This window comes from Brachyistius frenatus, unplaced genomic scaffold (assembly GCF_029030835.1).
Source record: "Brachyistius frenatus isolate BFR_SWC_R1_liver_20210118 unplaced genomic scaffold, ASM2903083v1 Contig_162, whole genome shotgun sequence".
Taxonomy (NCBI): domain Eukaryota; kingdom Metazoa; phylum Chordata; class Actinopteri; family Embiotocidae; genus Brachyistius; species Brachyistius frenatus.
The window spans coordinates 638,546-654,466 of NW_027210761.1; the positions used below are offsets into that span (position 1 = coordinate 638,546).

At 42.7% G+C, this 15,921-nt stretch overlaps 1 protein-coding gene across 1 annotated transcript in view; it reads right to left on the reverse strand.

The window, feature by feature from the left end:
- The window catches only part of LOC138631672 (fibrocystin-L-like), a 38,655-nt gene extending 28,922 nt beyond the window's left edge, over positions 1–9,733 (reverse strand). Inside the window, exons 1-22 of the mRNA XM_069716763.1 lie at positions 9,646–9,733; positions 9,119–9,263; positions 8,917–9,025; positions 8,746–8,803; positions 8,571–8,664; positions 8,188–8,241; positions 6,680–6,753; positions 6,530–6,572; positions 6,221–6,291; positions 6,014–6,124; positions 4,803–4,895; positions 3,817–4,076; positions 3,617–3,708; positions 3,355–3,514; positions 2,672–2,807; positions 2,364–2,507; positions 2,027–2,181; positions 1,679–1,789; positions 1,365–1,511; positions 1,085–1,209; positions 838–998; positions 33–266 (exon numbers count right to left, since the gene is read on the reverse strand). Of these exons, the coding sequence (XP_069572864.1) occupies positions 33–266; positions 838–998; positions 1,085–1,209; positions 1,365–1,511; positions 1,679–1,789; positions 2,027–2,181; positions 2,364–2,507; positions 2,672–2,807; positions 3,355–3,514; positions 3,617–3,708; positions 3,817–4,076; positions 4,803–4,895; positions 6,014–6,124; positions 6,221–6,291; positions 6,530–6,572; positions 6,680–6,753; positions 8,188–8,241; positions 8,571–8,664; positions 8,746–8,803; positions 8,917–9,025; positions 9,119–9,263; positions 9,646–9,733 (2,665 nt within the window). The remainder of the gene's footprint in view (positions 1–32; positions 267–837; positions 999–1,084; positions 1,210–1,364; positions 1,512–1,678; positions 1,790–2,026; positions 2,182–2,363; positions 2,508–2,671; positions 2,808–3,354; positions 3,515–3,616; positions 3,709–3,816; positions 4,077–4,802; positions 4,896–6,013; positions 6,125–6,220; positions 6,292–6,529; positions 6,573–6,679; positions 6,754–8,187; positions 8,242–8,570; positions 8,665–8,745; positions 8,804–8,916; positions 9,026–9,118; positions 9,264–9,645) is intronic.
- Between the last annotated feature and the right edge of the window lie 6,188 nt (positions 9,734–15,921).

Here is a 15,921-nt window from a genome sequence, read left to right on the forward strand (position 1 = left end):
ACTGCATCTGTGTTTTCCTGCAGCCTACGTACTGCTTGAAAAGGAGGAGTTCATATGATAATCTTGCTCCACACAAGTAAATGAATGCAGGATTACCTGCAGGAAGCCAACGTCAAACAGCGGGAACCCAAACGCACAATCTACAGGTGTGGCTTTGATCGTGTAGCTGATCTGTGAAGCGCTCAGTGCGTTCTTGCTGACAGAGATCACCTCGAAGGACCGACCAGAGCTCTCGAACGGAGGAGGCCTCCTCTTCCGGGGAATGGCTGTAAGAAACAGCACGAAAAGATCCCAAAAATGTAGTCAACGTTTGGATATTAGTGAGACAACCTGCAACGTAGAAAGGTATTGAAATACTACAAAATAGAGTATCATCAGAGAATTATTGCCAACTATTTTAATAATTGATTAATCTTTCTAAAATGCTGAAATTCTGTGATTCCAGCCTTTAAATTGTGCAAATTTTCTGGTTTCTTTAGTCTTCGCTGTTATTAAACCGAGATTATTTTTGTTGTGGTGTCTTGGTCGGGAATCAAACAAGACATTTTCGGTTGCTGCTTTGGCTTTGGGGAAACGCTGGTCGACCATTTCAACCATATTCTGACATTTTAAAGAACAAACAGCTAATTGGGTGGCTGTCAAGAAAAAAAAATGGACAAATCAATCACTACTGAAAAACATTGACTCGATAATGTTGGATTCTTACAAAACAAAGTGTACTTTTCTGCCACGGTAAAATACTAGAACGTCGTCTGATTGAGCTTCTAAATAACAACCGGTTGTAATAAAAATTATGAAAGAATCATACAAAACCGAAAGTGCTATAAAGCTCTGTACTATTGTCATCGCTTGTTGTGCGCCTCTTTCCGAAGTGAACAGCATCGACGTAGAAATCTCCACCGGCGTCTCTGTAGAGGTAAAACTCCAGCAGACGGTATTTGGTCCCGATGTACGCTGCCTGCAGAGAGCTCTTCAGGTCCATGCATTTGTAACTCCATCTGTGAAGAAAACAATCACTCACCAAACTGCTGTTTTACTGAGAAATAGCGACCCGTTTTAAAATCCCTCTCTAGATTTTACTGACTTGTGTCCTTTGGTGAAGACCGTGTCGATCTTTGCCTTCACGGTCTTGGTTGTGGCTGTATTGTCGCGGTAAGTTAACTTCACTCCTACCTCGTCCTTCAGCATCCCCTTGTATGCGAAGCAAAGCTGGAAGGAAATGAATGCAAATTGCTTTTAAAAAGTATAATGATGCATTTACAGACCAGGTCCAATCAGTTACTTTCTGAATGGGATTCATTTACAATATAAATTCTGCGCCAATGTACGAAATCAGCAGCAATAAATATTGACGTGTGTTTTACCATTGGGTGTTCGTCCAATAAAATTTTTCCATAGTTGGCTCCAGACTTTTTGGTGAAGCTTTCCGTGAAGAGAATCTCAGCGTTCTTCAGCGACCACAGGCCACAGAAAGCCAAGTGTTTCACACGAGCCCCATTCTCATTATTCAACTGCAAGAAAACAGCAAGAAAATAAAAAGCAAATTCTCTAAAGATTTTAATTGTGAGGAAACAATTTATTTGGACGGCAATAACAGGAATTGTTTTTCGAATAGACAACATACAAAACTGCCTGTCACAGTTTGTCTCCACTTTACGGTTGTAGACCAGAAACTGACCTGAGGGTTGAAATTTTCAAAGTCGTTGAAGTATGCCACGTCGCTGCCTTTGGTCGTAAGGATCTCATCGGGACACTCGCCTTTCATCATGTCCTCCAGAGCCGACTGAACCTGTTCACAGTCACGTACAGCGGAGCTTAGCTTTGTTCGTGCTGTAAAAGCTGCCAGATTTGCCAACGAGCTCTTTTTCAAAATGAAGTGAAGTTGTCATTTCGAGATATTCATTTACATTTGGGAGCTTCTAAATTTTGAGATGGAAAAACTTCCAACTCAATAATTCAACTTTTAAATCGTCATCCCAATCAGACTTAGATTTCATGTGCTGGACTTTTTTGTTACATTACAGACCTCGGACTCTGATGCGTTGGTGTTGATGGGCTTCGTAGGGATTCCCCCCCAGAGCAGAGTGAACGTGTCCATGTTGCTTCTCCCCTTCGTAACCTCGGCAACGGTGACCTCGTTGTCCGCGTCAAAAACCTTGTGGTTAAGCAGTCTGAAGTCACCTAAAAGCAAAGAGTACAAGAAATATACAAATCTATTGCACTTTGGCTCATAAAACCAACAGTGACACCACATAATTAAATAATCTGTCGCACTCACTGAAAGCAAATCTTTTCAAGCAATTTGAAATCAAATTACTGCACTTTTGTTATAATGTATCGACCAAACTTTATTTGCCTCCTACCTCTTTCAGAATTGAAAGTGACAGTGTAGTGCGACTCTTGACCGAGATCCTGTTTGGTGACCTGGACCGTGTCGGGCTTGATGGACCACAGCTGGTTCAAGGCTGCTTCCACCGCGCCTGCCGACGCGTCGACAGGGATCGGACCTGAAGGGAGACGCGGACGAAGCTCGTAAACACGCGTATAATAAACCTGCAGAGTTTCATGAAATTATACAAACATATGCAAAGAGTTTCCTTTTACTGCCACCGGAACTCTCTGTTCTCGGCTGCCGTTGTTTATGAAGCCAAATAAACGGCGTTGGCGTTACCGGTGTTGGCGTCTCCGTAGCCGAGGCTGAAGAAGATGCTCCCACAGAGGTGGCTCATGCAGTTGCTGACCACGCTCACTTTCTGGACCTCTTTGACGCCAGCGATGTTGGTGGGCCACGAGTTAAAGGTAACCACCTGGGTAACGGGAAGAATGAGGGCAGGAAAATTAAATTATGCTCACAGCAGTCCAGAAATCAGCATTGTCCGCCTAAAGACGGTACATTGCCTGGTTTATAACTGACTGCAGATATTATCTTTGCCCCCAAAAAATGAACCCTAGAAAACTAGAAAATCCAGGACAGTTCCCTGATGTTCACGGTTGACTTCGTTCTGAAGAGTTGATTCTGCCTTCATGTGTTCAGGCCTCATGTCGTGTCTTTACAAGTTTTCCTTTCATGTTTACTTGCATTTAATACTACTTTAAATGTCCATGATTTCGTTGGCATTACAAAGAGAACTGGTGGTTTTTACAAAGGGTTTGACTGTTTAGTTTTCCCGACTTCTTTGGATAGATCCAGATCAAGGCTCGCCGTTTCCCCCAGTTTCCAGTCTTCAATGCTAAGCTAACTGTTTCCTGGCTTTAGCTTTGTGGTATCTAACTTGGCCGAGAGGGCCGTGGAGCAGATAATCTGGGGTGAGCTGTCAGTTTGAGCATCAGATCCGCCACCACTACATACGGTACCTGTTCCTCATCAAACAAGTCATATTCAGCCACGATGTCCTGAACTTCGCTGACAGCGTCGCCCGTCTGGTCTTCCGTAAAGGAACTCTCATTTTGGAAGAAGCCGATGTTGATGTGTGCACTATATTGATATTGTTGGTGCAGAAGTTCTAAGTAGTAGCTGCGGACAAAAACAATTTCATTTCAGTGTATTTACAGCATCTGTCGTGTACCACGAAACGTAGGATTTGTGGGTAAATAGAGCCGTGCTGCCAATGCTTACGGTTTTCCTTTCTCGAGAGCCAATATTTCCGATTTTTGTGATTCCAGTACTGTGTAGTTGAGGACATGCAATGGCTGGAATGCAATTTTTACCTGGAAAAAAGTTACAAATCTCAAAGTACATCTGATTTTGTTGATTTTGCACAATCAAATGGCGTCAGCACGTGTTACTGTGCTTTCAAATGAACGCTGTGTTCGTACCTTGTCCTCGGGGCGGCTGGAGGAGCTGAGGTGGAGCTCGCATCGGTTGTCACAGTGGAGGTATAGCGTGTAGTTGGTGCTGGCTGGAGGTATGAAGAAGCCCGTGGATCGTGTGCTGAAATCACTAAATTTGAAGGTGTGGGGCAAGGAGTCAACCCACTGCAACCAGTACCCTTTCTTGTGGTTGTCGTAGCTCCAGATGTCAGACAGGTAACGGGGCCTCGTATTGTTCCACACCTCCATCTTCAAGCCTCGGCCGCCTGGACGTAGAGATGAAGGACAGTTTGTCAAAGTCAGAGCTGAAGCAATCAGTCCGTTGATCAATTGACAGAAAATGTAACTGCAAATATTTGATGACGTCTTAATTGTGTCAGTCATTTTTCAATGACTTTTTTTTGTCATATAGCAGTGAATTGAATTATATACATATATATATATATATATATATATATATGTATGTATGTATGTATGTATGTAGCTCAACAACCGTTATACCGACAACCGAAATTATACTGCCAAATACTGCACTGCACTAGTGAGATAAATGAAAGGAATTTATGGCGTGTTTTTTGGTCTAATTGTTTTGGTTCCAGCAGCCAAAAGCAGTTAAAGGGTTCCTTGTTTTTCTTAAGAAAATTCCTGATAAAAAAAAGTTTGTAGGAAACTATTAAAAATCAGTAGCTGCGTCTGCTGTTGACCTCAGCTCAGTCAGAACTCTTTTGCGTGATTAAAAACACGTGCCTTTGTCACAGCCAGATAACAGATCATCTAGTTGCGGCACAAAGCACATCAAAGTCGAGTCTCGATGACCTGTGACAAGTGATGAACTGAAATCATCATCTTCCAGGTAACAGCTTTGTTGATAAGAAGAGCGAAAACGGATATTTGAAATTCTTACAGCGTTCAACTTGTCAACTGATGTCCATGCGTTGCTCAGATGAAGAGCGAATTAAAAAGCAGTATGGATCGAGACGGCCTGTTCTCACCTGGGTAGACTGTCGTTTTATTGTTCATCTGGTTTCTGGGAGTCTTGCATGTAATTCTGTTCTCGGCCACACTCTGGATCTCACAAGGAAGGCCTGAGGAGAAATGTCAATGATTGAAAGCATGTCTTCGCTCACAATAGATTTATACTTACACAAAAAACTACATCACCTGATGTGAAGCAGAGATGAAAATGACTGCTGTAAGTAGTAACTAGTATTGTACTTATGTGCAACTGTGAGGCACTTGTACTTTACTTTATTAACATTTTATGCCACTTTATACTTTGACTTTACAACATTTCAGACATAAATATGATACTTTTTCCTCCCCTGCTTTAATTGGAAAGCTGAAGATTCGATTTTAATGTAAACAACATATCAAATATTTGTTTTAATGACCAATCACAGTAACATGCTACATCTGTAACAATAAGATAATTAAACATTCACAGGGTCAATGCTTAAACGCATAAAATTTTCCGCTGTATAGATTGTTAAAAATGGTTGTTTAGCTGGATGTTTTTAAGGTTTTAAACTTTAAAACAAAGAAAAGGCACAATGGACTAATTCTTCTCTATGGCTACGGTTACACGTACATTTTATTGTAGACATCGCTGTCTAAAAATGTGATTTACTCAAGTTAATTGAATAACTATTCCTAATTTTTGTTCAGTATTGTTTGAAAATGTTTGCTGAACACTCTTTGTCTGGTTGACGTGTTTCTGGCACCTTGCAGGCCTCTAAATTCATCATCTTTTTTTTTATATCACACCTTAAAAACAGATTGTGTTTCTATTGGATTCTATTCTGAGCTCACATACCAGCTTTCAAAAATTCTACAAAAACAGATTCACCAGAAGAGGCTTCCTCTGAATTGCAACCGAAGTGAACGGCGTGTCGGTATGAAAGACGCTGGGTCGTTTGTTATGGTCTGCCGTGTCTCTAAGCTCCTGGAAGATTATTTTCTCGAACTGTGCGACAACTCTGTACATTTCTTTTATCTTGAAGTATGCAAACATTCTGCTGCGTTGAAAAGGATTATCGCCACCGCGACACTCGAAGCCCCGACGACGTTCAGAGTTTTGTTTTGTGGTTCCGCGTTTCGATATCCGTCCGTTCACGCTGAACGCTTTGCACGGCGTGGGAAACGATAGGAGCGAAGTTGCCATGGCGTTGGTAACCGGCTTTATAAGTAGCACGTTTAGGATTACCTTCGATGAGAACGTGCGCCGGTTGATCGGTTTGGTCGAAGAAGCGGCCGTGGATGGTCAGCAGGGTTCCACCCATGACGCTCCCGTGTGATGGAGAGACTCCGGTCACCTCTGAGCAGGAGACATAAAAAAAAAAACATACGTGACAGGAGTCACATGTGAAAACCGCCGCACTCCTTGTGAACAAACTGTTGCCGTCTAACGTACCTGCAAATGTCTGGAACGTGGAGAGCTTCCCCGCAGCAGAGACCCTGTACACGTTCTTTTCGACGAAACTCCTACAAAACAAAAATACAGAAACAATTCATCAAACATAAAGCTGTTGGAACAAAAACATTGTTTTTGACACAAGGAGTTTATCACCAAGAAGTTGAATCTTCAAGAGCCGTTTCTGCCGGTTTGTCTACGCATTTTTCAGTTTAAGTAAACACAATTTTCCCTAACCATAAATCTTAAATTAAAGAATATAAAACGGCAAAATTGAAGAGAGGTCAGCGGTTCCAACAAACGCTTTACCTTCCGTATTCACCATCAAGGATGTAACTCAGGTTTTGATGACCTGTTGGACACGAAACATAATGAATTAACAGGCAGTTTGGACACTTTGAAAGTCGTTTTTATGTATTAAAAGAAGCTGTGATTTAACAGTGAACAAAAGCAGCTTACCGACGTACGTCCCCGTCATTTTGCAGCTCATGTGTCCAAATTGAGATTTTTCAGAATCCACTTTTAGGTTGTACCTTTAGAAACATTTAAAAGACTTTTAATACAGAACAGAGCAACACAAATATTTGTTACTCATCTTTGCAGAGTTGTTGTAATTCAGCCACATTGGAGGGTTTTCCAGCACCAACCGCCTTTTTAAGGTCATGCCACAGCATCTCAATAGGATTCAGGTCAGGACTTTGACTCGGCCACTCCAAAGTCTTCATTTTGTTTTTCTTCATCCATTCAGAGGTGGACTTGCTGGTGTGTTTTGGATCATCGTCCTGCTGCAGAACCCAAGTTGGCTTCAGCTCGAGGTCACGAACAGATGGCCGGACGTTCTCCTTCAGGATGTTTTGGTAGACGGTAGAATTTATGGTTCCATTTATCACAGCAAGTCTTCCAGGTCCTGAAGCAGTAAAACAGCCCCAGACCATCACACTACCACCACCATATTTTACTGTTGGTATGAGGTTCTTCTTCTGAAATGTGGTGTTACTTTTACGCCAGATGTAACGGGACACACACCTTCCAAAAAGTTCAACTTTTGTCTCGTCAGTCCAGAGTATTTTCCCAAAAGTCTTGGGGATCATCAAGATGTTTTCTGGCAAAAATGAGACGAGCCTTAATGTTCTTTTTGCTCAGCGGTGGTTTTCGTCTTGGAACTCTGCCATGCAGCCATTTTTGCCGAGTCTCTTTCTTATGGTGGAGTCATGAACACTGACCTTAACTGAGGCAAGTGAGGCCTGCAGTTCTTTGGATGTTGTCGTGGGGTCTTTTGTGACCTCTCGGATGAGTCGTCGCTGCGCTCTTGGGGTAATTTTGGTCGGCCGGCCACTCCTGGGAAGGTTCACCAGTGTTCCATGTTTTCTCCATTTGTGGATAATGGTTCTCACTGTGGTTCTCTGGAGTCCCAAAGCTTTAGAAATGGCTTTAGAACCTTTTCCGGACTGATAGATCTCAATTACTTTCTTTCTCATTTGTTCCTGAATTTCTCTGGATCTCGGCATGATGTCTATCTTTTGAGGATCTTTTGGTCAACTTCACTTTGTCAGGCAGGTCCTATTGAAGTGATTTCTTGATTGAGAACAGGTGTGGCAGTAATCAGGCCTGGGTGTGGCTGGAGAAATTGAACTCAGGTGTGATAAACCACAGTTAAGTTATGTTTTAACAGGAGGGGGCAAACACTTTTTCACACAGGGCCATGTGGGTTTGGATTTTTTTTCCCTCCCTTAATAATAAAAACCTTCATTTAAAAACTGCATTTTGTGTTTACTTGTTTTATCTTTGACTAATATTTAAATTTGTTTGATAATCGGAAACATTTAAGTGTGACAGACATGCAAAAAAATTGGAAATCAGGAAGGGGCAAACACTTTTTCACACCACTGTATGTATCATAAAACATACACTGAAATATACAGTGATTTGTTTTGAAAATGAAACGGGCGTCCAGACAAACTACTTACAGCTCATCTGACTCTGGTTTCAGCAGCTGACAAGGCATTCCTCCCATGTAGGACCTGCGACAACCAAGATCAGATTAAAGAGCGAATACATGAAGTTTTATTTAGTCTGCATTTTAATGCCTATAAACTGAATTCCTGTTTTGTGAGCGAGCAAACAAATTCCTGCTTTAAACCTTTCTAAAGTCTTAAAGTGGATTAAGAACATGCAAGTTGTTTACAGTGCAAATAAACACACTTTATTTGGAGAGTTTTCTCATGTCAAACTGGTTTAGAAGATATTGAAAGGATACCAGCAAACGGAAATGTCCCCTTATTTTAAAGAACTATACTTTAATGCTCGGGGAAGACAAACAGATTTTCCCGTTTTCATTTTGTTTTAATACCTCAGGAATTTGACGTTGAGGCCGTTGGAGCTGGTGTCTACGTTGCTTCCGTACACGTCAGAATAGGTGCGTCCGCGCAGCGTCACCAACGTGCCTGCAGGGTTTTCAAAGTGGGTTTAACAAAAAAGTTCAGAGTTTTATTCAGTAAAATCGCTGCACAGTGTGAGGACTGTACCTGGAAGACCGCTGAATGGACTCAGAGAGGTGACGGTAGGTGTGCGATACTTGGTGGTCTGAGGAGAGTTACAGTGAGGATGGAAAGAGACTGTTAGAAAATCCCTAAAAAAATGATCTAATCAGTGAGTTAGCTTGTAAATCAGAGCCTCAGCATTGCATTCAAACTTACATAAAAGCTGCAGTAGTATGGTCTGGAATTGCCATTGCATATATTGCGGTTAGGAAGGGGGACACCATCCACACTGAAGTGGACGAAATATTGATCTTCTGGCATCGGTCTGTGGCGCACAAAATGATCAGTTTTAACTTGCTGTATGCGTTAAATAACCTTTAAAAATGTTTGTCTTTCCTTGTCTGTAACCCTTCTGTACCTGGTGTTGCACAAGATCCAATTGTCGTGCGTTGAGTCTCTCTCCACGTCACAGGGGATGGACAGGGTATCTGACACCAGGGTCACTCGGTTTCCAAACGTGTCGTCTTTTGGATTCACCTGGAGCCGTCGTTCCTGGACAAAACCTGGACACAAAAAAAAACCAACACAAAACAAATCACTTCTGTAACAACAGAGGCAATGTGTTTTTCTGGTTTAATGTTCTTGGAGTCAAAAAGCAGAAGAGATGATTCCCACTGGAGAAAATCCCATAATGCACCATTCCCACAGGCTTTGGATGAGCACATTCAGGACAACTGACAAATTAATCAACAACTAAAATACAATTTCTTCCCTTTCACCTCTTACGACTTCTATAGTAAGCTATTGTAGGCTAATAACTAGACAACATAATTTGAAATGTAAAATACCAAAAGGCTATTTAATTAATTTATCATATTCTGTAGAAAAACGTAGAATAAGATTTATCGTTTTGAAACAAGATAACAATAATTGTGGGTCTCTTACCGTTTCCCTTGATGGTGAGTCGTGTTGCTCCATTTAAGCTTCCTCTGCGTGGATTAACTAAGGTAATGTGTTGGGCACCTGAAGACATACATGAAATTGCGTCAGAGATCTTTTCCCTCCTGCAGCGGTGGACTTTTTCCTTTCTATGCATTTAAAACTACAACTACACACAAGGAACTAAAACTCACGCGTGGAGCATGAGCTTTAAGGAAAAGGCTACTCGTCAGTTTTCACGTTACTTACTGCAGCAGCACCAGAGCGCGAGGAGGAGAGCCGCCGGCTTCGAGGTCGTCTCCATCCTGGAGAGCTTCTGTGCTGCCTCACCTGCAGCTGCTGTTCACGTCGAGCTGTGGAGACGATGGTAAATAATTAGATACAGAAAAGTGATATTTCAGGTTAATGTTTTTTTTCTCTCTCTCTCTCTCTCTCATGCGCATAAAGCAGACTCGGCCTCATATAAGGTGTAAAAAAAAAATAATAATAATAATAATAATAATGACGAATTTAAGGAAAATAAAATAACAACATTGAAATACTTCGAAAAGCTTGTTATAAATAACGATTATTACTGAATTACAGCGATATATTGAATATACATTCATCAGTCAGTCAGTCAGTCAGTCTGTCTGTCAGTCTGTCTGTCTGTCAGTCAGTCAGTCTGTCTGTCAGTCAGTCTGTCTGTCAGTCAGTCTGTTAGTCAGTCAGTCTGTCAGTCAGTCTGTGTCCAGGTGAGAGCACTGACTCTTTATAAGGTGCTCAGTGTTCGCCTCTCACCTGAAACTGGGAGGAGACGGTTCCGATCAAGGTACCAGTTATATTATTAGTTTATGACGACCTGCCGATGAGACACAAGTCGGTGTTAATCATCACAGTCAAGGCTTCGCTGTTTTGTCTGCTCGCTTTCTAACAATAACCTCATTTCCTTCCAGCGCTACCAAGAATTACATCATTTCCTTTATTACAAATATCAACAACATTATAAAAATAAATAATATTCTTTCTGTTACTCAAATAAAATATATGACTTATCAAAAATAATCAGATTCACAACAACTCGTACTGGCAAAAAAAAAAAAAAAAAAAAAGCACACACGGCGGTTGGTGGCGGCAACGGCTGAACAGCAATATAAAAGAAAGTCTAAACAACATTTTATGGTGAAACTCATTTCTAGACACTGACAGCTGTAACATTTTAAGTAACATGAAAATACGTATATATATGCATATAAAAAATAATTTCTCAAAGTGACGCAAAATTACATTCACAGCCAGCTTTACTTCATGTAACGGCTAACTGGCATCTGAACCGCGGCCGTTACTCTCGGTAAATTCACTCGGTTTAAACTACACACTCCGACATCACGGATCTGTCAGTCGTCTCAAAACACAGCAAAAGTTGTTCCTGAAATATTCACCTTGGTGTGACAGTGAACTTAAAGAGTCGTAAGCATATTTTTACAGTACCTGCGGATCAATGAAGAAACATATGATGAGGTAACGTTTTTAACGAGACAGCGCCATCTTGTTCTGACTCGCGCTACTTTGGGCTCGAAGGGAAACTTCACGATGCGTTCAAGTACATCCGGTTAGCGGAGCTTCTTCAGCGGTATCTCCAAAAAAATAAGACGGGTGTCTGTTTCATAAGAGTCAAGAAAGTTTGATGGTCAATGCACAGTCCTTGTACTAGTGCAGGTAAATCTCTTTAGTCACTGTGTACGTCCATGTCCATACCGGTGTAGGGTAGTAACACGGTCCATGAACAGCTGGGTGAAAGGGCATCGGGTACGGGACACGGGCAAACATCAGGTTTGCTCCCGGGCCTCCGGGGCTGATATGAAGGCTGTCCAAGGTGGATACATGTGAGCATTTCTCGAGGTTTCGTGGCTCGGGTTGACCTCCTCACCGGTGGCCCTCCCCCCCCTCTGATGGCTCTGTGACAAGCCTACTTGTGTCTACCTGCTCCTCTGAACTCGCCTCCTCCATAGTGCCATCCCTTGCTGGTTCCTCCTGCAGTTCCTCAGCTGGTGGTGCAGCAGACAGAATCTCCATCTGGTACTGCAACCGGGTCAGGTTCAAGTAGCTGCTGCATTTGGGCCGTCTCCGTCAATTGACTCATTGGCTGAAACTCTGGAGCGACAGCACTGAGTTCACGGTGTGGTTTAGACTTGAGGCACTGGGGGTCTGAGTCTCCTCCTTTCATACACCGGTATGGTCCTGAGGCAATATGTGTATTCCTGCTCTTCGTCAGTGTTCAGACTCCTGCTCCCGTCTGTCACTGTTGTTTATGTGATTGGTTCTTTGATTTAGTCTTTTCCTGGGTGCAACGCTGACCCTGCTCATCTTGTTCCGAGGGTAAATCGTTAACAGGGAGCAGAGGGTTGCGATGCAGGGTACGGAGGTCCTGGTCTCCTGTCTCCGGCTGCACTCTGTACACAGGTCCGTCTCCTGTCCTTTCAACAACAACCTGACTTATCCTTGGTCGGGTAGGCCTGTGCAAAGCGAGTAAAGTGATCTACTAGGACTTAGATCTACTCGTAGCCTCCTTTACTTGGTGCAAGATGGAGATAGTCAACAGAGATTAGCTCAAAGGGAGCACTGGTTGTTATTGAGCCTCTCTCTGGGATGTTTGGCCGCTTCTGTTTAACACACTGACACTGGCGAATGACATCGTCTTCAATTTCACGCTGCTTAAAAGGCCAGTAAAATCTTTCTCGAGCCAAGTGAATGACCTTGTCTGCGCCAACGTGCCCCATATCATCATGCAGGTGTTTTAGCACAGTCGAGACTACATCTGGGGCCATTATTTCAGTGTACCCATTCAGGTGCTCGTGAAGTTGCACTGGGTGACGCGACAGGGTGTCGGCGTCTGCGTTTGACTTGCCTGGACGATATTTGATGGTGAAATGGAAGTCAGCTAACTCACCCACCCGCCGATGTCCAACTGCATTCAACTTGGCCGTGCTCAATACGCAAGTCAGGGGATTGTTATCAGTGTATGCGGTGAAGGTTGGTGCATAATAGAGATAATCTCTAAATTCATCACAGATTGCCCACTTTAATGCAAGGAACTCGAGCTTGTCAGAATGCAGATGATAGTTTTTCTCAGCAGGCGTGAGTGCCCTTGAACCGTAAGCGATAGCACAGAGTTTGCTTCCCTGTTGTTGATAGAGCACTGCACCCAGACCTTCATTTGAAGCGTCGGTGTGAAGGACGAAGGGCAAATTAAAGTCTGGGTAGGCCAAGATGGGTGGACTGCTCAGCATGTCAACAAGGCGCGACACCACAGCGCTGTGTTCTGGTGTCCACTCAACAGGTGCTTTGGATGAGAGCTGGCCATTATCTTTGCCCTTAGGCTGGGTCTTCTTAGACCTAGCTGTGATGAGTTTCTGGCCAGACTCACTTGGGCCCTCTACAAGATTAAACAATGGCCTGGCTACCCTAGAAAAGTCTTGAATGAAGGTTCTGTAATAGCCTAGAAACCCCAGGAGGGCTCTAACCTCTCCCACATTCTTTGGCTCTCTAACCTTCAAATGGTGAACAGCCTCAAGATCTTTAGGGTCTATCTGGACACCTTCACTCGTCACTAGACGCCCTACGTATCTTATCTTCTTTTTGAATAGTTCACATTTCGTTGGATGTAGTTTAACACCACGCTAGGTGTCGCGAGGGACGATGTGGAGTGTTTTGTGTTGAGTAAATTGGATGTAATGTGTAAAACGTCGCTACGCTAGGCTAACGGACCCGTTGTTAGCAGGCAAGCTGACGTACAGAGAACTGCAACGCCAACAGACATAAAAGTTTGTTTTGTAAGTTCAACTTTTAGCCGCAACATAAAGAGATGACGCATCTGTTCACATTCTTTTAAGATGATTTCTGTATGAGTTTGGTTGCGACGAGATGAGACGCACATACAGCAGTTGTGAATGGCAGATATGAACAGTAAATAATAATAAACTTTATTTGTATAGCACCTTTCATACAAGAAATGCAGCTCAAAATGCTTTACAGCAAGATAATTTACATGCAGTGTTTGAGATAAAAACAGACAAAGGAACATTTAAAAATATAGAAAAGAAATGAGATGCATGAGAACCGATAAAATGCATGAGGAAGTAAAGAGATATGTTTTGAGCTTTCTTTTAAAAGAATTAACTGAGTGAGCTTCCCTGATCTCTGACAGCTGGTTTGTTCCACAGCTTTGCAGTGATGAATTGTGTTGGTCGTTGAAATGCCAAAAGCCAAAAGTGTTATGATATGGCAGTGTTTTAACGGACCCAGACACAGTAGGATAGATGTTTCTATGAACCAGGGAGTCTTTATTTTCTCCAAACAACTGACACACAGTCGGCAGAGATAAACAATGTTCAAGTCCGTATGGGGCCGTAGCCCAATGTTCAGCGGGAAGACTAGTCTCCTCTCCTCACTTCTCTCCTCCTGAGCCCGAAACAGGCCTCGTCGCGGACTGCGGCTGGCAGGCAGACAGGTACGTGGCGGGACGTGGCTTCGCTGGGGAATCCCGAGGCTTCTCTACAGCGAGCGGCAGGCTGACGTAGCTTGGTGGGGATCCCGAGGTTCTCCACCAGCTCAGCAGATTGGCCGGATCGACTTGTGTGAAGTCTGGACTCTACACAGGATGGCCAAACCTTCGACAGCTGATCTCCGAGGAATGAGCTGGAAGGTTTCTTCGTACAGGTGATACCCGTGGCTCGACACTGGACGGAAAGGCAGGGTCGACTGTGACACTCGAAGCTCGACACAGGATTGCCAAGATTGCAGCAGATGATCTCAGGGGAACGATCTGTAATCTTCTTCGTTCTGGTGAACGGCAGATAGGCAGGAAACAAAACGGGAGTCAGAACCGGAAACTCTCAAAGATGAGACAGACGGACTTACGGGATGTGCTACCATGCAGGTAAACGGACGGACGGACGACGAGCAGACGGGAGACCGGGGTATTTGTATCCAGCAGGGTGATCACGGAGATGAGGCACAGCTGTGCTGATGGAGAACAGCGAGTCAGAGGGCGAGCTCGGAAGAGGATACTGTGAGGAACACAAAACAAAACAGGCACGTGGCATACAATAACAAACAGGGAAATGACAGCACACATGAGGAGAGGTGATCGGGGACAAAAACACACTAGGATCAGACAGGAATCTTCACAAAAAGAGCACGAATGAGTTTTCATTTGTTGTTTTACTGAAGAACATTTATGGTCACTTAAGGGATTCACGTCACAGTATTCAAGTTTTTCATGTGTTTCTACTGACCGAGGTGACTTATGTGTTTTCACTCTCGCTGCAGCGTGGCCACGAGGGATGAAACAAAATAAAACAAAATGAGGAGATATTAAAATGAAAACGATGAGCCTCATAAACTAGGTTAGGTTGTACGGAAGTTGAAGAACTCTGAGGGAGACACTGCATTTGTTTAAAAAGGAAGGTCCAATATGTAAATGTCCCGTCCTGACTGCAGTGCAAACCCTCATAAATTTAGGGTTGAGCTTTACAGCCTGAGCCGGCTGTCCCAACATGCACCAAGTGAAACAAGCACCAAGTAAAACGAGCACAAGTACTATTTGTTTAAAAGTGTTTAATAAAAAAACAAGACGTTTCTGATGCTTTGCTATATTATACTTCCAAAAAAGATTTTTTTGAATAAAATTGTATTGTATTTCAGGCTGCCATCTTTAAATTTCTTTGGAGTAATAACCAGCCAGAAGCAATGAAACCAGAGGAGCATTCAACTAAATCTGTCAATCAATAAGTATGGATATATTTCCAGAAATATTGGGATGACGTAGAAATACACTTGTACCTAACTGGAGCTTCACATCTCAGCAAACCATTTAGTCCTATTGTTTATATAGAGTATTGTTAATTGTGAAATTGAGTCATGGCATTTCCTGAATGGCCTATGTTTTTGTCACTATCAAATTTTACTGCCATCTACTGGATTTTAGGATATATGATGTCATTTAGTTGGACGAATTAGCGATCTTGACATTTTTATGAAAGTGAAAGATTTCTAGCTATTTCTTGGCCCATGTTTCACCTTTAGTGCACGTTTTATGAAAGATGGGTCTGTAGTTTATCTGCAATCCTGGTGACAAATATACAAACAAAAACAACAAACTGCATCAAATTGGTGCAGGAAATTATTATAGCTCGCTGGTAGTACAACGGCTTATTAATAATAATAAAAAATGATAATAACCATTGAATTTATGTGAAACCGAAAGCTATTTAAAAAGGAATAGTTTGAGAGATGAGTTGC